Source organism: Coturnix japonica, chromosome 1, assembly GCF_001577835.2.
Source record: "Coturnix japonica isolate 7356 chromosome 1, Coturnix japonica 2.1, whole genome shotgun sequence".
Lineage (NCBI taxonomy): Eukaryota > Metazoa > Chordata > Aves > Galliformes > Phasianidae > Coturnix > Coturnix japonica.
The window spans coordinates 169589784-169613701 of record NC_029516.1 but is presented as its reverse complement, the minus strand read 5'-3'; the positions used below and the strand labels follow the sequence as shown (position 1 = coordinate 169613701).

At 35.7% G+C, this 23918-nt stretch overlaps 1 protein-coding gene across 26 annotated transcripts in view; it reads left to right on the top strand.

The window, feature by feature from the left end:
- The window catches only part of DLG2 (discs large MAGUK scaffold protein 2), a 964547-nt gene that overhangs the window by 589813 nt on the left and 350816 nt on the right, over positions 1-23918 (top strand). For all 26 annotated transcript variants that reach the window (XM_032442247.1, XM_032442245.1, XM_032442250.1 and 23 more), the window contains one exon: positions 14239-14289. In XM_032442247.1, coding sequence (XP_032298138.1) covers positions 14239-14289 — 51 coding nt within the window. The remainder of the gene's footprint in view (positions 1-14238; positions 14290-23918) is intronic.

The window sequence follows — 23918 nt, the reverse complement described above, 5'->3', positions numbered from 1 at the left end:
TTAATGTCTTCATGTAATTAAACCTTTTGATTCTGTTGATATTATTAAAACCTTTCAACTCAATAGCTGAAAAAATCATCCTATGAGGGACTGTTTTCCTTCAATATGCCTGTCTTTAACACGACTGAAGAAAAAGGCCTTATTTTGATAAATTGTATGTTACTTATTTATGATTTAGAACAGAAGAAACAGTTAATTAGGTCTGTTTCTAGGTTCAGTGACTTGAAAACCTTGGCTTGGCGAGCTTTGAACATGGGAATAAATTTGATAGGAAGCTTCAGTGGTACAAAACAAATTATTCTGTGGCATTTTAAGCACAATTAAACATTTGTGGGAGTTTGTTTGTTCTTAATTCTCTGGCTGTAAATTTTAGATCCTATTGTATAATGAGAAGCATTAATTTAATACTCTATGAATCATCTCAGTTTTTCTGTTGCACCGAATAATTTTTATTTATTTATTTATTTCCAAAATGCTGTATGGTTAAGTGAAAAGTACTGGCATGATTTTCAGGAGTTGATGTGAGCCTTCCTATTTCTTTTATGATGAAATTTGATTTTCTTTCCACCTTAACTTCATGTTAATCTTAAATTCTCTCAGATACTGTCTCTGGTCCCTTCCTCCCTCTACTTGTCACAAAGACAATAATCACAAAATATCTTGGGTTGGAAAGGACCTCAGTGATCCCCTGGTTTACAACCCTGTCTGTGGACAGGGTTACCAGCCACTAAATCAGGCAGTAGATCAGGATGCCCAGGGCCTCAACCAATCTGGTCTTGATCATCTCCAGGGATGGGCCATCCACAGCTTCTCTGGGCAGGCTTTGCCAGCATCTCACCAAGATTTCCCCGTCATTGAAATATCTCCCTTAAATCTCCTGCTTTAGTTTAAAACCATTCTTCCTTGTCCGAACACTATCTACTAATGTCAAACATTGATTTTCCTCATATTTATAAGCTCTCTTCAAGCTAATACATATGCACTTTATTGATCTTCTGGCACCAGTGATTTCCCTGTATTCATCTTCCATTATTCTTCCAAATTTTTTTTATTATTATTACTTTATTATTGGTTTGCTTTTCTAACTATGCTGCCTATGCTAAATTCTGTGAGGTTATACTCATTTCCTGAGAAGTGATTTCCTTTGATTAGGGTGGTTGTTTGTTTGTTTGTTTTTGCATTATTTTATGTGTGCTTATAAAGGCCATGGGTACCACTGTTTTGATGGATCTGTGCGTGGAGGCACCCAGAGCTCAGTTCCTTTTGGTTGCTTCTGTACTGGAAAGTGTGGAGGCTGTTAGGATGACAAAATAGGGAGGTTGGGAGAAGGTTTCACCCTTTTTTGTCAGCCAATGAATATTTCTGCGATTCACTAATCTAGAGGTTTTTGTTGGATATTACAAAATAGGTGCATCATGGACCTAAAGAAGTAAGTTGAAGGAAGGTGGGCATGAGCATAAAATATTTAACATTCATAATGAATATGAATTATCCTGTATAACTATGACTGATTAGCAAACACTTGAAGAAAGAAGTAATAGAGGAGAAAAAGGAAATTCTTGTCTGGACGCCTAGGATCTGTTTTTACAAAGGTAGAAAGCTCTTGAAATTGGGACTTTTAAAATAATTAGTGTTTTAAAATGTGTTAAATATATAAAAGTAAGTATATACGTATTTATATATATTTACATTTGCCCATTTACTTAGCATCTGAATAAATTTGTTTTTTCCTCCTAATTAGTTTGGCAGTAATTTTGGAAGTTAGATTGCACATCTTATTATCTCAAAGGTCTCTGTTTTCCAGATTGTTAAACAAGAGTTTTGCTTGTTTGTGTTTATACTCATCTTCGAGTCTGTCAGTTAACGTGGATTACAGTGAAAAAGCTAAATGAGGTAGAGGCAAAGCTCTGTGCCAACTTTTCAAATATGCAATGGTTTGGCTTCTCTGATTTTGCCCTTGAATTATAGAACAGCAGTGTTGTTTGGCCTGGTCACAGCTGTGTTCTTCATATCATCAGTTCTGTAGTGGGATAAGAGACTTTTCTTTTAGAATAGTAGTACTGACAAGATTGCCTTAATTCATGATTGAAAATATTTTTCAGTGAAAATGATGTTGCATAACACAAAACAATGGAGTTAAAAATACAGATGATCAGTAATAGAAAAATATATTATTGCATTCCAAAATCCAAAGCAAAAGTATGAATGGGTCTTATTCATAAAATTATTCATCTTATCCATCTGATTAATTTTGCTTCTGTTTCATGAACATCGTATCTGAAAAACAGAATATTTTGAAACTTTTCTTGAAAAATATATCATTTTGGAATGGAATATCTTTACAAAGTGAGCCAAAATGATTATGGAGAAAATATATACCTGTTTTCACTAATTTTCTTTAATAAATTCTGGAGGAAATTGTAAATGGTTAAACATCATTAGAGACTGTTGGCTTTTAACATCAGCTTTTAACTAAGGGTAAATGCAAATCATTAAATAACTGCAATATATAGGGGATTTATTTTATATTCCTTAGAAACAAGCACTATGCATATTTGAATGCTATGTATCACATCGGGAAAAATTAGAAGAAAACTGTTGGTCTATATGAATATTAGCATCCTGTCAATCCATGGAGTAAAAGCATCCCCTTATTACATATCTAATTACCTCTTTGCAGTTTCTCTCTGCAGAAGTCTACTACTTTCTATTTCAATAGTCTGTGAATAACCCTCACCTTGAGATTCAATCAAAAGACTTCTTCTGTAGGCGTTTGATTTAAACTTTACCATTAACAGGAAATGAGTATTATTGAACTCTAAAAGAGAGCAATTGGTTCACTTCACGAATTAGACTTTCTGGGCAGAAAGGGGAAGGGGGGGGGGAAGAAGTCTAGAGGATGGGTTTCTGAATACCCTTCGGCCATTAACAGACATTGGGTCTTGTGGACTACAGTGAAACTGGTTTGAAATAACCCCAATAGCAAGGCACAAGTTTCATAACTCTTTGTGAGCCCATTCCCATTGGGCAGTTCTTTTCATCCTTGCAGCCTTCACTGTAGGGAAGCCAGCAAGGCACAGCTCTAATCAGTCCTTTTCAGAGAGAAGTCATATACGCTTGTGTCTATACATACCTCTCCTCTATGCTCAGCTATACTTCATTTTTAATTCATCCAAAAGAATTTGTGCAGAAAACCAGCATGTTCTGAAGATTGCAGAGCACAGCATGTCTATCAGACTTGTTTGAACCACTTGAAGATTTCAGCCAGCCTAGAATTGCATTGCTCTAACAGTTAAATGTTTTTGGAGTTTGTTTTTGTCTTGCACTTCCTACCTTGAATTAGCTTCTGCTCTTGTGTCATTTTTGATATATTACACTATAGACCCATAGTTAACATTACTGTACTTTGTAGCAGTCAGCTAAAACTGTTTGGGTCTGTGGATTTGCAAGGATCCGGTGGTTAAAACAACCACTTGCAAATATGCTTTTATAGTATAATCCATGGTCTTAAGCCATGAAGTACAAGCTCTAGAAGTACACGAGGATCTTTTCTTGTGTTGCATTAATTTAATTGTGAATTACTGTGTCTTGATATCAGATTTCTGAGCTGAATTGCAAAATGTAGCTTGAAGAGAACATATAAATGATTATTTATAAACTTAATGTCAGTGGTTTCAGACATGATGTTTACCGATTGACTTCACTCTACAGAAGGGTGTAGGCCTTAAATGAAAGCTGTTTTCAAACATAAAAAAACTCTGTATTGATATCATTATCTGAGTAGTTTTAATTTTACAAAAGAAGAGTTTTCCCATTCCCTAAGATTTCATTTCACAAAGGCTTTCAGACATGAGAGAGGAGAAATTTTAAGTGCTGATTTCAAACACAGAAGTATTTCTTTGACCTTGGATAACCTAAGAAGCAAAGAAGAAACTGCTCAATACTGAATAGAAATATATTTTTAATGAAAAATGGAAAATAAAAATATTACTTTCTTATTTTATTGGAAATTGAAGGGCTTCATTTCCACAACCCTTCAGTCCAAAGGTACATATGTAACTTATTTGTACAAAGAAACTTCTGAATTTCAACAATATTTATTGTTTTTATCTGGAACTGATTGATGCTCTACTTTGCAAAGTGCCTCTTGAAGTTCAGCCAAGGCCAGTTTGCTGTTATCCAGGCAGAATGTACTGTAGTGTTTGTGGTTGTATTGGTTTGGAAAAGTTACCTTCCCTTATATTCTTGTTTGTATTGCTTTTAACTTTATCCACTGCAGTTTTTATATGAAGTCTTTGACATTGATAATGTTAATTTTTAATAAGAATTTTGGAATGCCCTAAGAGTGATCTAACTAAATCTGAGTGAACACCATATCATTTTTCACAAAAGTGAAAAATTAACAACTAAAATTGCTAGCCATTGTTCAGCTGATCTGGGCTGTAAAACTAACACACCTTCAGGATAGTTTGGGGAAAAATTCTGAAGCAAGGTCTGCACTGTTGTACAGTGTATAGACTATTTTGGAATGTGACTCATGTCTAATTCGCATTTTACATAATAAAATGGCATGCCACTTTTAATGCAGTGAATGGATGAATCAGCCTCAGTGGTAAATTATACTTTTAATCAGTGTTTACATGACCTAGCATTCTGAATATTGCTGCAAACCCAAATATATCACTCTTGATACTTGTTTTCCCGATCATAAAAATTCAAACTTCCATAATTTTCTGTAGAAGGTTGACGTACTTAGTTTGAGGGTCATAGAAAGCAGAGACACATTCATGAGATAAATGTCCACATTGTGGAGAACAATAATAATGAGAAATGACAACTCAATGCAATTGTTTTTTTGTTTGTTTTGTTTTCCACTTACATTAACATACTAAATCACCTGCCTAGTGATATGTGTATGTAAATTGTTCTTCATGAAGGTAACTGTGGCTTATAACTTTCAATTCTTTTTAGTTTTATACTATTTGTACTGAAGAGACAATGTTTTACATTAGCTAGGCAGAAAACCACTTTACTGGATTTTGGCAAGTGTGGTTTCATTCTTTACCAATTTAACTGGGTAATAATGTGGTCATAAAAATAATAATAATAACCTTGTACAAGGTCCAAAATCAGGACTTGAACTTTGCAACGGTGATGGAAAACTGAGGATAACATACTGCGTTTGTCTTGAAATTATTGAGCTAGAGTAATTTTTCAAATAATGTGCAGAGTACAAGTTTGATTAATCACCTTGATTTCATAGTCATTTTTCTCTTTAGTAGAAGCGGATTGCTGTTGTATTAATTGTATTGTATTCTTTCTTACTCCATAAACTGTAAAAGTCTCCAACTGTTCATATGACCTCTTGTTATTCCCCTAGAGGATAACAAACGTAATTTGCAGCTGGTGCTTTCAATATGATTTTATTTCTTTCACAGACAATGGATATTACTTTGAAGGGACTTTGTGTAAAATAAATCAGAAAATTGCCTCTATTTTTTTCTCCAGGCATTTGATTTTCATGTAGGCAGACACAAATATGTTCTATTTTATGGAACCTTGTACCCATATATATTATCTTAGAAAGTTGTCTTTCTTTCTTTCTTTCTTTCAAACTAAACTCCAGGAGCTGTTCTTGGGAGTTAATAAGAAGACTGATTTCATTAATAGGACAAGTTGGTCTTTAGTTAGATGGTGATAAGTTGTGCTGTATTAGCTGCTTCTAATGTGTTCATGGTTAATCCCTGTGAACAAGAAGTTGCACCAGTTTTCATTCTCTGAGCTTGTGAGAAGTATCAAAAAAACACTTTGAATTTGGCTCAGCTGTTCAGATTGTCTTTGGCTTTTTTTTTCTGCAGCAGAATTAATTGGGCATGAGGGAGCTGTTCTGCTATGCTTTTCATTGTAGAGCACAAAGAGACTGTGGCTTCCTGCCCATACACACATTAGAGAGTATTCCAAGATTTTTGTAGAAACAGTGGTTCTTTCCACTGTTAGAAAATTTCTTGTAAAGCAACTAAAATTCTGTTCTGTGAAATTCATAACTTTTTGTTAATAAATGTGCAGAGGTATTATTTGTATTTTCCTTATTATGTATTGTTATTATTAGTTCAAAATTACCTTGTCAAGTCTGCACCCTCCTGCAGTTGTAATTACATTCACAGATGAATAATTGTAAGATCAGTCACACTGGTACAAGCCAATGACACCAGTGGGATTGCACCAGTTACTGAGAGTACAGTAAAGCCTTCTGTACTTATTCCAGACTTAATGATCAAGGAGAAAATGATCCAAGAGAATTCATTGACAGTGGTATGCTCAGAGGCAATAAGAGACTACGGGGAAGGGAGTATTAACCCTTAAAAGTTCTTAAAAGTAAGTAAATGTGTTGGGAGGCTGTTTTAGGCACAACGGTCTGAATCAGAGTATGCAATCAAATAATAAAGTGCAGGAGATTAGGTGATGCTGGTTAGATGTTGTTTATACATGTATTTATTTAGAAAATGGGTGTGTCTGTATATACATATAATGTATTTCAGCATATAGTTGTTATACAAAACTGAATGGTAATCAATAAATGAAACAAATGGTTTCCATCTATCTCTTGCCTAGAATTTTGCCAGTTAATACATCTTTGATATCATTCTAACATTTTATCTTAAGTGTTTAAATGAATCAAATATCTCACAGTTTATGTAGTAATTTCTGCCTTTTATTCACTTCAATCATAGTTACCAACAGTTTAAATAAAATTATGTAAATTACAGTACTGAACATAGGAAAATAGCCTTCTATGTCACAAGTTACACGTTCTTCACAGTCTTATTTGATGAAATATTATCTATCAAGCAACAGCAGTTTTCCATTTTTATGTATCTTGCACATAGAATAAAATATTATACAAGAAAATGACTTCCAGAAATGTATGTACTGTTCAGTCGGTTGAAAAGTTTGATGGATTTTCCTCTAAAACTGAGAAGGACTAGATATATAGAATCCTGACAAACTGAGAGTTTATGATTAGTCAGATGTTAGAGCGTCAGAAGCACAGAAGAAAATAAAAAGAAAGCACACTGACTGCAAATTTCTAAAGCTGTATAGGGAATGACCTGAGCTGCACAAGAAAGGATGTATTTTTTCAGGATACAAATTCTCAAAGTCTGAAATAGCTCTCTACAATCAGTTAAGCACACACAGGTTCCTCAAGTGGCAAGTCCATGAGCTTAAGAAAGTACACAAAATAAATCACTCTCTGTCGAGTCCTCTCCCATGTGCCTGAAAAAACCAAACAAATAAACCAATAATGCCCTAGGTGACAGCTTAACCTGAGCTAAATAGCTAATATGAAAGAATATGAATTTCTTCTAGTTAAAGAGAAAAGTTTGTATGTGTTAAAGCTCTCATTTGCATAGCTCTTCTTTTGTTGATACTGATTTGGAATAATTTGGAAGAACTAGCCTAAACAGAATTTATACACAGAAAATTTTTCTTTTCCATCTATTATAATCCCCTTTTGAAATTATGACCTCTGCTTTAATCTGCCTCATGGATTATATATGGAACTGGGAATTCTGTGATGGGTCAGTACTGGGCATGCTGAGTGCTTAGATTTAAATATATATAGACACATCTCTTTTGAGGTATATATGGTCATAAAACACCAACACTGATGCTGAACAGGGGAAAGGATTGTGATGAGTGAAAATACCAAGACAAAAAGAGACAACTAATAGAGAGTCCTTTGCTTGGGCCATGATTTGAAATTAAGGATAAGCAGGTGAAGCATATTAACACAATAAAGGTATTGCAGTAAGGAGAGAAGACTATATTAAAATTGTAGGTGGAACAGTTAAGGAGGAAAGCTAATCACAAATGATGCTTTTGTTGAAGTTGAACTAGATAAAATATTTTCAATTCTGTATATATATGCATACATCTGTGTGTGAAGGAACAAAAAAAGATTTGAATGTAATAGAAAGTTAGAAAGAAGTAAAAGATATAAGTCAGAGATGGCAGAGATGGCAGTGGAGACTAAATCTGCAGAAAAGAGAAGCTGCTCAGGGTCTAGGGGATGGGCATATGTAGGATGTAAATTAAACATAATTTTATTCTGAACAAAAAGTAAGATTAAATCAGGAATTTTGAAATCAAATAGAGAAAAATGGTAATGGTTACTCAATGAATGGGTGTTTTCTGCAAGAGAATTAAAACAAGAAAACTGAGGGTAACAATGAGAGAGTAAGAAGGACTTGGAAAGGAAAAGAATAAGCAAAAACAAACAAACAAAAAAACAAACAAAAAAACACCTTTTGAGCAAGATGTAAGTAGATCATAACTATGCTGTAAATCTCTACTGGTATTGATTAGAAGCTGGATTTTTCTTCTTGGAGTCCTGCTCCAACAGTGGTATCTTCTCTACAAGATGAACAATGAGTGATGGCCAAGTGCTCTGTAGACACACCTACTTGTGTGTCTACACAAGTCTACTGTGTCTACTGTGGAAGAATCCACATATTAGTTGCACTTATACTGTATGATCTTTTCCTGACAAAGTATAAAGTTGTTACAAAATCATGAAGTCTTTCATTCATGATTCTTCATGCCAGAACAGTTGTTTGATGATAAAAAAGTTTTATGTTACGTTAGATTTCTGTTCAGCAAGCTTAACATATTGCCCTATTTCCTGGAAGAAATAAGGTGGAAAAGAAGGAAGTGGGCTTGTTATGCACTGTGATTAATAATAGATGCAAGCTATCTTTTATAAAAAGCACATAAAATGCACTCACTCAGATAAATGAAAATGGCATGAAAAGAATTCTGGAAGTCTCTTTAGGACAGATCAAAAAGATAAAATAATCATATTTGAAATCGGGGAACAGAGGATACTCTTTCCAGTATGCTTATATGAAGTGAGAAAGGAAACTGAATGCACTTGGAAAACAATATCAAAAGGACAGCAGGTTTCTTGAGAACAGTGAGGGAGTTTTTTCAACTACTGAAGAAAATAACTTACATCTGGAGATGACCAAGAGTGAAGAAAGATTACTCTTTCATCTTGCTGTTATAAAAGAAATAATGCAGGGCTGTTTAAATCTTGTACTTATTAAAATACCAAAACGGCCTTGGTATTTCCTAAATGTAAAACATACTATCTTAATTATACCACATAGTGGAAATTGTTAAAGGACACGTATCCTAGGATACTTGTAAATCAGATATTGGCAATGTGCATTATATGGAGGTTTTGACAATCAGGCAACTGATGAAACGGTTCAAGCAGAAGAATCAAAATTATATGGTGAATGAAAATCAGTAGCACAGTAGTTATCTTCCTATGAATATGATAATAAAAGTGGAAGCAGCAGCCTTTTTTTTTAAGACAACTGAAAAACAATGTCCAATGAAATATAATTTAAATGGGTTTTGTTTGTAACAGGAGTCTACAGATATTGTTATTTTTATTCAATGCAATTTTTTCTTGAAAAGATCTGGCTTATGTAATGAATGACTTTTGCCAGGATAATGCGATGATGACCGTCAAACCCCTCACCAGAACTCCATACTAACTCAGTGCCTGGGATGACAGTGTCACTGAAATGCAGGAATAAAACCCATCAACCTAATGACAGGTTAGAAAGCCAACAGTTTTTGGGCCCCTCACTACAAAAAGGACATTGAGGCCCTGGAATGTGTCCAGAGAAAGGCAACAAATCTGGTGAAGGGTCTGGAGTACAAGTCTTATGAGGAGCAGCTGAGGGAGCTGGAATTGCTTAGTCTGGAGAAGAGGAGGTTGTGATGAGGAAGGGCTTGGCCTCTTCTCCCAGGCAAGAAGTCCTGAGGAAATGGTCGCAAGTTGTACAAGAGGAGGTTTAGACTAAGCATAAGGAAAGTCTTTTTCTCTCAGAGGGTGGTCAGGCACTGGAATGGCTTCCCAGGGAGGTGGTGGAGTCGCTGTCCCTCACAGTGTTCAAGAGGTGTCTGGATGAGAAGCTAGGAGATCTGGTTTAGTGGCTTGTGGTAGCTATGGTAATAGGAGGATGGTTGGACTAGATGATCTTGTAGGTCCTTTCCAACCTTGTGATTCTATGATTCTATAGTTACCACACATTACATCTCTTTCTTAAATAAATGTTCTTAACAAAAGCTGTGAAGAATCCTCAAATGTAACAGATGCAGCTGTAAATGTAAAGCAACTGTTGCCTTGCATTTCCAAGCAGTTATTTTGAACATTGGAATTAACTGAGTAATGATAACTTGTTTTAAAGGGGCTGAAAACTCCCTCTAGATCCTGAACATATTTAAGGTCAGGAGGCTGATAATTTTTCTCTCATCATAAGCATGTGCTGGTGATGCTGTTACTGAAAAATAGGTCATCAAAGTCCTTCAAAAGTTACCTAAAGTTTTCATTTATGTTGTCTATTTTGTCTGGACCAGCATCATCTTTTGCATGTTTCTGTATAAGATATATTTTGACTCCAGACTCTCTGCCTTTCAGAAGGAGTATGATTGGTTGCATCATCACATGTATTCAACTTGTGCTCTCCTTATCCATTTCTGCCAGTCCTCTGAGATGTTGTTGCCCTCCTTTGGGCATCTTACCATCACAGGTGCTATTGAGCACTGATTTTCCATAAGAGAGAACCCCAGCTTCCCAAATCAGAGAGGGAAATCAAGAGGGAAATCATGTTCCAAGATGACATCCTAAGTTTTTAGACTTAATCTGTTTATATGTTCCCAATTACATGTGCAGATAAACCCCCAGCAGTAACTGGAAAATCTCTTAAACCAGACTTCAGGCCTTTCACTAGTGTAATAATTGTAAAAGAAATATTGTATCCATTATGTAGGACTTTTTATCAGTCTAGAGTTAGGAGAATTTCAAAGAAAATTTATGTAAGGCATGTGCTCACCAAACTTCATGCCTCAGTTTAATACTCAGTACTCAGTGAAAGGAAACTTCAGGGTCACAGTTCAAATAACCTATCTGAGATGTCTAATGTAGGATGAAATGACTTAAGAGCTAGAAGTTTCTGAATCACAGAATCACAGGAACAATTTCTGTTCCTCTCCAATGAGTACAAAGAGAGACAGATGACTACTTCATATTTCAGCATTATAGAAATGGCAAAATTTAGTCAAGATTAAGGATATCTATTGTCAAACTTGAAGTTCTGAAAGAAGGGGAAATAATAATTTCAAGGCAACTTTCAAATACTTCTGATTTCTTTGGCTGTGGAGGAAAAGAAGAGATAACCACAAACAATCAAAGAATTGTTAAGGTTAGAAAAGGACTCTAAGATCACCTAGTCCAGCTGTCCACATACCACCAATATTTTACATTAAATCATGTCCTTAAGAATCAGCTTGGAATTTTTCATAGGTATCTAAAATCATACAGAACATCATAGCAAATTTTACAGTGCATTTTACCTGCAGTTTGATCTGAAATCAGTGATCTGAAAATTACTGTAAGCAGAAAGAATCACAGAATCACCAAGGCTGGGATAGACCTTCAAGATCATCCAGTCCAACCTTCCACCTACCACCAATATTTCCCACCAAACCATGTCCCTCAGAACAACATCTAAATGTTTCTTGGATATCACCAGGAACAGGTTGCCACTAATTGAAAGAAATTGAAGTTGATGATTTAGGCTGCTTTTTCATGAGCCTTTTCAGGCCAGAAGCTGTCAAGTTTTAATAGACAAAAGGAGAGGGTCTGCCTGTGTGCTGCTAAATAAGAGTTCCAACAAGCCAATTTCAGCAGTGGAGCCATGAATCTCCTGCTCAACTGTTGGCTTGCTCCTGGTCTATTTGTTTCCAGCAGGCTCCAGACAGAAACAGCCTTAAGCATTGAGACTTGGCTGAAAACTCACTCTAATTTAGCAGTGCGGGTGTTGCCAGAGAGTCTAAATATGAAAAAAGTGGTGCTACTAACAAATGGCACTGCATATATCACCATTTCACCTGCATCGTGTACTTGTAGTATCTTATTTGAATCTTCATGGAATAACTATGTTTGGTCTTCTTACCAGCAAGTAAGGACACTGAATTGCTTATAAGCTTAAATAACAAAAGGAGTTAGAAAATCAGTCTTTTAATTCATGACATTCCTGCTGCTATGGAACATGGTAAAAGATCTCTGCTGTGATTCACGGAGATTTGATCTGAACCTTTTTAGAATTGGGACTTTGGATGATAAAAGGAACTCCTTATATGATCGTAATCAAGATACTGTTTGTGCGCAAATACAAGATGAGTATTCAGCTTGTGTTTTCTCCTTTCATCTTTATATGGAGATTGCTCGCTTCTCATGTCCTTCTTTTTCCCATTTTGCTGCACTAACGAGGTTTTAATGCAAAGGAAAAGTGATTATAAGCAGTGAAGCAAAGACAGCTTTATAGAACAAGAACAGGAATTGAAGACATAGATCAGAGCTATCCATGAGACTAAGATAAAAGAGAAGTTCATGAAAACAGAGACATATAGATAGCTTTGATTTCATTATCATTAGACAAGAAAGGACAAAAAAACTGGGATAGCTGTTCATACCTAGTTAGTTTCCTATATCAATAAAACACTTTATGAAGAAAGCAGTAGATTTATCACGTAAATCAGGAAAAATATCCTGTAGGAAAATGTTGGCTTGTCTCTGTTTTCATGTAGTGTAATGTGATTGGCAGATTGTAATCATCTAAAATTACAAATGTTTTCTATTTTATTCATTTACGTAAAGTTTGTGTTTCATCACTAAGCATGGATTTTTTTTTTTATTTGGGCCTTTCTCCCTCCCTGTTTCTTTTTGAACACGAATTCTGAGGATTGTATTTCTATTACTGATTCCATAGTTAAAAATTCTTGAATTGCAGATGAATTCTGTAGTTTTGCTGACATTTATAGGAAGTTTTTGTTTGGAAGATACATGTACATAGTTGTAATATTCACAAGAAAAAAAAAATCTAATTACATTTGAAAAGTTATTGACTAGATAAAGAATGACTGTGGTTAGTATTTTTTGTTAATTGCCTCTAGAAAATTCATACAAAATTATTATCATTTAGTAATGGGGAGGGATGATAGTATTCCTGTTGTGAAAAATAATACAATTTTTCTTTTAAGGGACAATCCTAAAGTTTCATCTGTTTTCTTTCTTCCTAGTTTTTTTTTTTTTGTTTTTTTTTTTTCCCTGTTAAGTATAAATTAAGTAAAACAATAGAGCAGAAATATTTTCCAGGAAATGTCCTATCATCATGAAAACTATAAAGCAGTATGATTAATGGACAGCATCTTGTATTTTTTGACACATTGATATTTTCTCATGAAATCAAAAAACTGCTGATTAACTGTATCTAACTTTGAAATTCCTCTGAGATTTTAAGTGTAAAAGTCCTTCCCTTTGAGAAAGCTCCCAACTTTGTAGCTTTCTCAAATTCAGCACTCTGCTCATTTAAGAGATTTAGAAACCAATGAAACGCATGTTAAGTGTGTTGCCTAGAGGGACAGAAAAAATCCATGTCAGATGGGAACAAGATTTCAGAGTACTGCTTAGATCAGTGTCATGTCTTCAGCTGATAGATTTCTTGTCCAGCACAATCTATTTTGGTGCTCCATGTTTTGTAGTTTAATTTATTTTGACACTGAAACACAGCATAAGAATTGCATTAACATTCTTTGCCTTTTTGCTCTTCAGCTGTCTGTTGCAAAGGTCCTCTGTCATGTTCTTGCCCTAGGTTAATATAGTAAACAAGATATGTTTCAGAGTACATATCATTTAGTGATTTTTACATAAATACTATGAATTTCCTCTCTGACTTTTTATTGCATAGTAAATTGGTGATCAGAAGACAATGAATAATTAATCTTTCTTCAGTTTGTGAGGAAAAAAATTAAGAAGTCTTCTGTTTGTAACATCAAACTATTAGCTCAGAAAATATTTAAAGAGTTGCACAAAGTCCATGAATATACTGCATCAGATATCACTCATATTATGTCAGTGCCTTTGTTATCCATTATCACAGTGCTTCACATAGAAGCTTGTACTGTTTTCAAGACTGTAGGCTTGATTGCACTGCTGTTCAAAGCAGAGCAGAGCCAGGAAGGAAATGATTTAGATACTTATAACCTCTGTGTTGAAAAGTGTGCTTCGGTATACTGATTATACTGGAATATCTATCCAATATCCCTTCCAAATTAAGTTCCTTGTGTATTTAAGCAATTTTCTGATTTTATTTTCTTTAGGTCAATGGAACAGAAATTGAATATGAATTTGAAGAAATTACATTGGAAAGGGTAAGTGTAACTTATTCTTCTCTTACATAAAAAAAATAATAACGGTTGTTAATGAAATGAAAAGTGTCTAAGAATACAGTCATTTACATTTTTAATAAAGATGTTCAAGCCTAATGTATGAAAATGTGATTGATACAACAGGATAAGCTTATCATATTTTTAAGATATTTCAGGTGTAGCTACTTGCAGAGCAGAATCTAGAATGCTTTTCTGGATTCTTAGTTAGGTTTTAGACCACTGAGAAGAGTCTATGTAGTATGAAAACTCCCTTTTATTTTCTGTCCTGGAATTGTAGAAGCCGCTCTCTTTTAACCTGATAGATTTCCTTTCATGCTCAAAGAAGACATGAAGTCTTACTTTCTAAGATAAAAATTGCAGAAGTGTTTTTAAAGTTTCAGTGACTACATAAAAGCTGTAGACTATCTCTACATGTAAGGAATATCTTTATGCAAGTCTGAATCATGTGAAGTATAAACAGAGCATGCACCAAAGGCTCTGTTCATAGTGTCATTTAAATGTAGCACAAAATAAATACATATAAAGGTTGTACTGCATCATGTCTTCCTAGATTTGGAGTTTTTTCCTTGTCTTTTGCTTACATGACTATTTTCTTTACAGTATAAACTTCTTTTGCTACAAAACCAGGACTAGATGGGCAGCATATTGTGTGAGCAAGGAAGTCTAAGCTTTGTCATGTGTCATAATACTTAAAGGGATTCCAAATGGATGCAAAATTGTCATTGCTGAATGCCTTCAATATTCTACCAACATGCTGGTAATAGGAAGCTTTATAATCTTGAAGCAAACACAGTTAGGATTCCTTCTGAGTAAAATGTTTGAATGCAAGGTCAGATTTATCAAGATGTGACTGTTGCCATATGAGCAAATGCCTGTAAGGTAGCAAACTACCATTAAATTAGATGCTTGGATTATGCAATTCATTGCACTTTTTCTGCATGTTATATTTTTAATTGTCCAAGATAATGAATTTCGTAACCATTCAGCTTATAGGGATTCAAGATTATATTCTCATTGATTTGCTCACTCAGGCAAATTACAAAAGAGCAATATATCTCTTTACTACAGCCATCCTCATAACAGATAACGTTTAAGGTTACGGGCACTTTTTATCTACTGTCTCTTAAGTTATTCATGCATCACTAGTTATTCATTGGGCTAGAGTTTCCAAAGGTCACTGAGCAGAACACATGCCTTCTGGGTGAAATTTTGAAAACCGCTTTATTTTTAATATATGTGTTAGTTATCACTGTACATGACGCAAAACCAACGTGATTTGCCTCTGCTGTACCTTTCTTACGCAGGTAATTTATTATTCATTGTATGATCTCATATAATATCAGTTAAAAACAGAACAATAGAAAACAAAATTGCAGATTTTAATGGAGGACACTTCAGTTGTTTTATGGAAGCAGCTGAATCTGTGGCTTCTGATTATTACTGCTTGAAATGTTCTGTCACATGTATCAGTGTTTTGTCTCAAAGGCAGGGTACTGTGTCTGCTGCTTTTTGTATGAGGCATGAAATAAAAGTGATTGCCTCTAAGTAGCTGTCATTTATGTTAGATGAACAGCACTTTCAGAAGAAAGACATTCTCCATGTTGATTATCCATTTTCTTCCAGAAAACTTCTTTTAGAAATTAGATGGAAAATCATCTCTCTGTATTTAATAGCAAAGCTGCAAAATCTATTAGAGTTGCTGCTGTTGAGAAATAAAAAATGTAGTTTGCCTATATCAAAAAGCTAGTAATTAAATTTCCATTTTAGTCCAGTTCTCTGAGTTAAAGAACTCTGCATCCCAAGAATCATAAGACAATTCCTTCACTTTTGTCCACATTCTGAAATTATCGACATAATTGAAATGAGTTTACAACGTAAAAGATAAATTGAATTTTTGTGTGTTGTGACTTTTGTAAGGCAGGGTGTTAAGGGACTGCTTATATAACAGTGTCTGCCAGTGTACGAATGCTTGGTGAGGACACCATTGACTTAACTGTAGGAAGACACTTTCATCCACATATCACAGGATCTGTGGGATGTCTTCCTGGAGAGAGTTAGTGGCTTAGATGTGATTTCACTCCAGGTAAAATGGATGGCTCCTTCTCTTGGGGTAACAGAACAGTTGCACTCATGTTGGCAGAATGTGTCCCACGTGGAGCTGGAGAGGAGCAGAGGGTTCTGAGATATACTCAGAGGAAACATTGCTTAGGGGACAGGTAGAAAGTCAGTGCAACATCATCAAGCTGCCTGAGACCCAGCTGGGTTACCAAGGAATTACTTCATGAAAGCAGTGAGTCTTTGTAGAAAGGTTTTTTGCTCTCCTTGATATCACGTGTTCCAGTTGTTTCTACTTAAAATGTTGTGTCCTAATTTATAGTTTAACAAGATTTGGGGTTTTGAGCTTAAAAGACATTATTGAGAGCTCACAAAGGGGATGAATCTGGAGTAGATCCAACCCAGAGCTGTGGTCACTGCTGTCCCAGAATTTACAGAAGTTGCAACTGTACCTCGACCAGCCCATCACTGATGTGCTTTTATCCTTTTACTCTTTTTCCACTGTACCAACCACTCATCAGCTATTCTCTCATCGCTGAACTCATGAGGATCGTTTTTAAATATGAGTTCATTTAGAGCTCTCATAGAAGTCTACTTAGGTAAAACAAATACACAGTTAAAATAATTCTAACAAGTTTTCTTTAAGGAAAAAAAAAAAAAAAAAAAAAAAGATGATTTTTATTTCCTTCAATTACTTCAGAGAATGTGTGAGTTTATCTGTCAACTTGTGGACATAAAATGCAGATCCAGGTGTAGACAAAGTCTTGGAAGTTTGTAATGGGTTACAATGCCCAAGTGCACACTTAGAATAGATACCTTGCAGTAAGACATTATTTTACTCTATATTGAATATTAAAGATGCTTGTAAGAAGGAAAATGTACAAAAAATGACTTGCATTCATGTGGTAATGTTAGTTTTCTTTATTTTAGGGCTTGAAAAATGTATCCAGGTCAATCAAGAGACAGGATGAAAATAGGGTTTTCTTAAAAGTTAATGGAATATAAGCCAATATCAATAGCTCATCATAGAATAGTGAAGAACCGATTCTCCCGCAGTATTTAGCAGTGATGTGGCCTCGCTTTGAATATTGTATGCAGTTCTTGGCTCCACAACATAAACACACCCAGTACTTGAAAGAACCCACTGGGGGGCAACAAAACTGGTAAAAGAGCAGAAGGGAGACAGAGTCTGGGAGAAGAGGTTGAGAACACCTGGGGCACTTCTGCTGTCCAGTCAGGAGATGAAGAAGCTAAGAGGTCACCTCAGTGCTCCCCATAACTCCCTGAGTAGGGAAAACAGAGGGAGATGCTGGGCTCTGCTCTAATGACAAACCACAAGCCAATGGCACAGCTGTACAAGGTTCAGGTTGGGCATTAGGAAAAATTTAGAGTTGTTAGACACTGGGACAGGCTTTCTAATGAGGTGGTTGATGCCCTATCAGCATTCAAGAGGCATTTGGACAATGCCATTAATAATGCACTTGAACTTTTGGTTAGCCTGGAACAAGTCAGACAGTTGGATTACATATCGCTGTAGATTCCTTCCAACTGAACCATTCCATTCCATTCCATTCCATTCCATTCCATTCCATTCTGCTCTATTAAGAGTAAGAAAGACAGTTTCTTGTAGATTTACGTTGGATTCATGTCGAGGTCAATGTCTGAGTTCATACCTCAGTACTTTTTGCCCATCTGTTCTTTAGATGCTAAAGGAAAAAGTAGACATTTATGATTACTAAAGCTATTTTCTCATAATTATTTGATTTTGCAGCATTTATTTATATTCTCTGTCTACATACAAATAAAAATATATAAGTTTTTGTCAGACAGGCTGTTTTGAAATTCTGTTTCAGACCTAGTTTTTTACTTGATTGGCCCCTTGTTACCCTAACACAAGATTCCTACTGTACTATTAGCTGTGCTGTTTTCAGCAGTCATTTCCTTTGTAAAAATGTAGCTGGCAAAGCATAAAGAAGTACCTTTTACTGAATGCTAAAGGGAAGTGAGAACGGGATTATCCTAAATGTTGCAAGGACTTAATTTGACTCAATATCTTATTTTTTGTATCTCTTTGTCTTGTTTTGACTGAGATTACAGCTTATATGTTTGGGAAATCAAATTTTCACTATTAGTCAGTAGTGTATCTGCTTTCTCCTTTTTTTTTTTTTTTTTCTTTTAAGTTTTTAGGTATTGATTGTTCCTGCAGCATCGTGCTTTGGCTTCTCAAGAAGGAGATTATAAGACAATGCAGTGCCAGGAAAGGCCTCCTTTATTTAGTTCAAAAACAACAGATTGTAAGGAAGTGCTCAAGAAATGGTCCCTAGAAAAGATATATTTGCAAAGTTTAAAAGTGTATATCGAATAAGCATTTGTTTTGAGATCTTAGAGTGCATGAATCAATAGTCAACCCTCAGCAGCCTCAGCAGCTTCTGACAACTTACAATAGGAGAAAGTAAATCTTTCAAAATGAGTGTCCCTCAGGTGCCTGTAGAGATCTTTGAAAGGAAGTGTTGCTCTTTCAGTCCTTATTTCTGCAGAACTGTAGATGTTTTATTCCCATTTAAGAGCTTTCTGACTGGGTGCCTTTACTACATTTTTTTCTTTGCTAAGAACTTCCTCTTTCCTTACTTAGAACAAATGTTAGTTGTTTTTGCAGCACTGAGACTAAAATAAATTGTAATTCAAAAGTATTTTTTTTTCTTATTGTCCAGTTTATATCAGAGTTACAGTGGAGTATTGATCTAGGAGTATTTAACGCAATCAAACTCTCTCCCAGGAATTTTTGCCATTATTTTCTTCTATGAGAAGAGGAAGCATCTATCTATGAAGCTGTTTCAGCAAACAAGAAAATTTCTCTCCCTTTCTAAAAGAAAATGTTCTGTAAAATATAAAAGAAAAAAAATAAATTAAGGAAGATGCTTGAAAATATGTGTTTAGTGCATGCACTGTGTGGGAAGTTCTCTCATGTCTTCTAATTCCAATCACATCTTAGATCTGAGAAACAAAAGATTATGAACAGGCTGCCCGTAGAGGTGGTGGAGTCACTGTCCCTGGAGGTATTCAGGAACTGTGGAGATGTGGCACTGAGGGACATTGTTAGTGGGCATGGTGGGGATGGGCTGACAGTTAGACAAGATGATTGTAGAGGTCCTTTCCAACTTTAATGATTCTGCAGTTATAAATTGCTTGTTGTGCCACTGGCTGTTGTTCACCTTCAGTCACCTGTCAGCATTGGAAAGCACAAGCTTCCTGACAGTAGGATGCAATGGTTTAAGCAAGGTCTGTGTTCTCATTTTGTTTCTTGCACCTTACTAGATTTCACTTGACCTGAGGTTGTACTGGAGCAAGCTGTTGAAAGGAGCAAAAGGAACTTGGTGTACAGTCCCAACAAAGTTGTACAGAAGTACCAGGTCAACATTTTCCAAGGCAACTGCAGAATCTGGTTGCTTCAGTTCAATGACCTAAATTAAGATTCCTTGGAACAGCCTAATTCTTTTGTAATGTTACTCAGAGTGTGTGACTTTCTGACAGCTCAAAGCAGCCCTAATTTGGCACTTAAAATAAAACTAATCACTGGAAAACTTTGTTCTTTGTTCTTATTCTACCAGGGAGTAATTATGCCAAAACTATTCCTGGATCTATAACTGTGGATGTCATATGGGGACCTGAGGCACATGGTGTGCAACTCTGGGGTCTGCATGGGAAAGCAGAAAAGAAGGGACAGAGGAGGCTGTGAATTTTGAGGAGCAGCAGTTGTTGCCTGCTGGTGCAGTCATTCTGCACAGTTGGTATCTGGAAGAGGAAAATAAATAATCCCACTTTGTTAGAATTGTAGAATCAAATCCAGAGTTGGAAGGGACCATTAAAGGCTGTCTAGTCCAACCCCCTATAATGTACAGGGACACCAACAGCTCCTTCAGGTGTTCAGAGTCTCATCCAGTCTGACCCTGATGGGGCACATACCACAACTATAGATAACCTGTTCCAGTGCCTCACCACTCTTACTTTAAAAAAACTTTTTCCTTATATCCACTCTGATTATTCATTCATTTATTTTGAATTATATTTTCTTCAAAAGAAAACAAACAAACAAACAAACAAAAAAACTGCTGAGACCTAAAAGGAAAGATGAAGGAGGGGAGAAGGCTGGAAGAGACTTGGGAAAGTATTGCAACTGCTACAGTTTATGGCGATGCTGTGATTAGGAAAAAAGACTGAAATGATCTTATGCATTTGGCTTCCTTCAGGTGCCAAATAAATTACTTCATATTTTCATTTCCCTTATAATCCTTCTTTTAAATCTGAATGTCTGAAAAATATTGCATGGATGCTAGCTAGGTTAAATGAGATTAGCATATTCCTTTGGATTTATCACTGTGTTGAAGCACCATGCTATTTAAGTTCCTCTGAGGGCATTATCTCAGTGAAGGATGTCCCTTCCTGTGCATGTGTAATAGCTTTATATTTTGGGTAGAAAGAATATGGGTGTTTGGCATTACATTTGATGGTTCTTGCTTTCCAAGGCAAAAAAACAAAAATAGAAATAAATAAAATAGAATTCTGTTACTATGAATTAGGCTTTCATCTATTTTTAAGATCTATACATTAACTGGTTTTAGTAATTGGTATAGAGATCAGTGGGGATTTTTTCAGGAGAGAGGCTCACCACATGGTTCAATAGATTTGCAAGTCCAGTTTAAACCTGGGAGGGATATTAATAGTTTCAATTAAGATGGGAAGGGTTATCAGAGTTTTCCAGCTGTGCAAAATGTTTGAAATTGCTGAATGTTTTGTTTTGAAAACATGTTGTGGTATTTTGGTATTTTCAGTACCATTTGGAGCTTTATGCTCAAACGGAAAAATAAAATTGGTGATTGTTTGAAGATTTTTTCTTATGTAATGCATCACTCAACATATTGAGCCTTTTTCTTCCTGGAGGAGCATAAGAAATTTCACTCCTTGATATATGAATCATAAGTCAAAAGAACTTTAAACTCCCTCGTTGAAAGCTTGTGGAGAATTTGTTCAGAGAAAACATATCAGTAGAAATTGTGGATACTAGAGAGCCACTAACACAGTACCAGAAAGTACTGTCAAAAAGAGAGAAGTGTTTAAAAAGCTGTGGAAAACAAAAAAAAATGATGGGTATTGATAGTAATGTATATTCCATATTAAAAAGGAGGAAAAGTTGGAAAGGTAAACAGCATTTATTCAGAAGTTCAAAAGCCACCTCTCTGAGTACAGGGGGAAAAAAAAAATAAAATTATTTGTGCTATTTCTACATGAAAGTTATCCTTTTATCTTTATCCAGATCACAGAGACCTTGAGTTATCTATTATGTGAAAAGTGATTTCATGCAAGTCAGAGCTGCCTAGAGGTAGCGGCTGCTGCTGTTTCTGTTAAATTATTATTATATTGGCATTTTATTTTTGAGGTACTATCACTTGTTTATTGCCTTTCTTGCACTTCCTAACTTGCTTGCTTTCACCAGAATGCAGCACATAATCCAGCTACGTATTTTTAAACATTATTTATAGCTTTACATGAAATTTCCATTTAATTTCTTGTAGCGCTCAAGGATGTGGTCTTTCAGCTTATTTACTGCATTATCTTTAGCAAATCAAGACCAAGGCTGGCTTTATTTTACTCCTGTTTAGTGTTTGGACATTGTGTCTGCACTGGTAGTCTAAGGAGAGCAGTGGAACAGGCTGCCCAGGGGGGTTGTGGAGTCTCCTTCTCTGGAGATATTGAAAACCCGCCTGGACGCCTACCTGTGCAGCCTGGTATTGGGAACCTGCTTTGGCAGGGGGGTTGGACTCAGTGATCTCTGGAGGTCACTTCCAACCCCTACAGTTCTGTGATTCTGTGTGATTAGATAATGCTGGTCTAATGAAATAGGAGAAACAGGGCAACCTTTTGGTTCTGTCAGTCCTAATCCCCTCAGCTGATGTGGGAAAGTAGACTTTTCCCTCATGCTTAGCATTGCAGCTTTCAGTAGGCAACAATTTTGTTTAGAAATAATTTTTCAGTAATAAATCCCTTATTGGTTTTAGAGTTTAACTGGGATCTGGGGGCATTCTGAGAGCTTGGACAACATCCCAATTTTCAAAAAGTACTAACGAATGAGTTTTTCTTCACTGGTATTAAGATTATGTTAGCAGAAAACAATCTATTTTTGTCACCCAAACAAACCTGAAGTGTTCTATTCTGTGATACTTCAACAAGGAGCTGCATCTGAGGAGGGGCAGTTGGGGGTGAGGGAATGGCCCTGTCCCAGAGGGCAGTGGGCATGGAACAGCTTGCCCAGAGCTGTGAACATAGCCCTGAGCTGCCAAAGTTCAAGAAACATCAAGACAGTGCTCCAGACATTGGGTTTGGGTTTTGGGTGCTCCTTTGTGGAGCCAAGAGTTAATGTCACTGATCCTTGTGAGTCCCTCCCAATTCCAGTTATCCTATGATTCTAAATCAGCCAGCTCTAGTCAGTAATGAGCAGAGCTGCAAAGGGGAACTTACTCTATGTTCTTCAAAATGAACTGATCAGTTCAGAATAAAAGCCACTGGAACACTGGCTTGAGAGCATGTATACACTAAAAGGGAGTGATATGTGTCCGAGACATTGACTGCTGAAAATGTAGGTAAGAATGTTTTTGGAAACAGATTAGGAAAGTACTGCAGGAAGAAATTTGACAAACTGAAGGCCTACAAAGCAGTGATTCAACTCGGTTATCACATTTGCAATTGGCAACAGCAAGTAATATGTAGATTTAAAATAACCCATACATTTAAATAAATGAGAAAGAGGAACTTCAATTTACTGCTAGAAAATGAATCATTCTGAAGATGATAGTAATCAGCTTGCAGCAAAGATGATCATTTTCAAGACAGGACTTTTTAAAAGCCATCCTTGACATGCTGGATTTTTCTCTTTAGAAAAAGAAATGTTTTTCATTGCAGAAAATTGCTTTTCATTTTTGTTATTAATTTAGAATCAATTGTAATACATAAATTAGGTCCAGTCAACCTTGAGGAATTACTATCACACTTTGATAGGGCATGGCATTGCAAAGACGGCAAGAAAACAAAGTGGAAAAAAGGGCAAATTAATTTGGTTCACCTGGGCTGAATTCCACAACTGGCATTGCTATGCATCGTGCCATAGTAATGCCATATCACAATAATAATGTCTAGTTTCCTGTTTGCGTTCAGCATTCCCATAATTTTTTATTCTTATGCAGTTATATTTGAAACAGCCAGGGGATCATTTCACTTCACCTTATAACACCCATTCTGCTCTTGCCTTTAACTCTTGTGTAGAGAAGAAAAGCTCTTTCTCATCAAGAGGGTCAGTATTTTGTCTAGCATAATTTTTGCAAAATAATTTTGCAGGAGCAACAACTCACTGTATAGCATTAGAAAGCTCTTTAGAAAGGTATGCTATAAACATTTCCTCTTAAATTCTGTCCCTATTTAAGTTTGCAACTAAAAGTCAAATGACTACGGTAACCTCAAGTATGCTAAAGGAGTTGAAAAAAAAATATATGCTGGTCATGCATGTT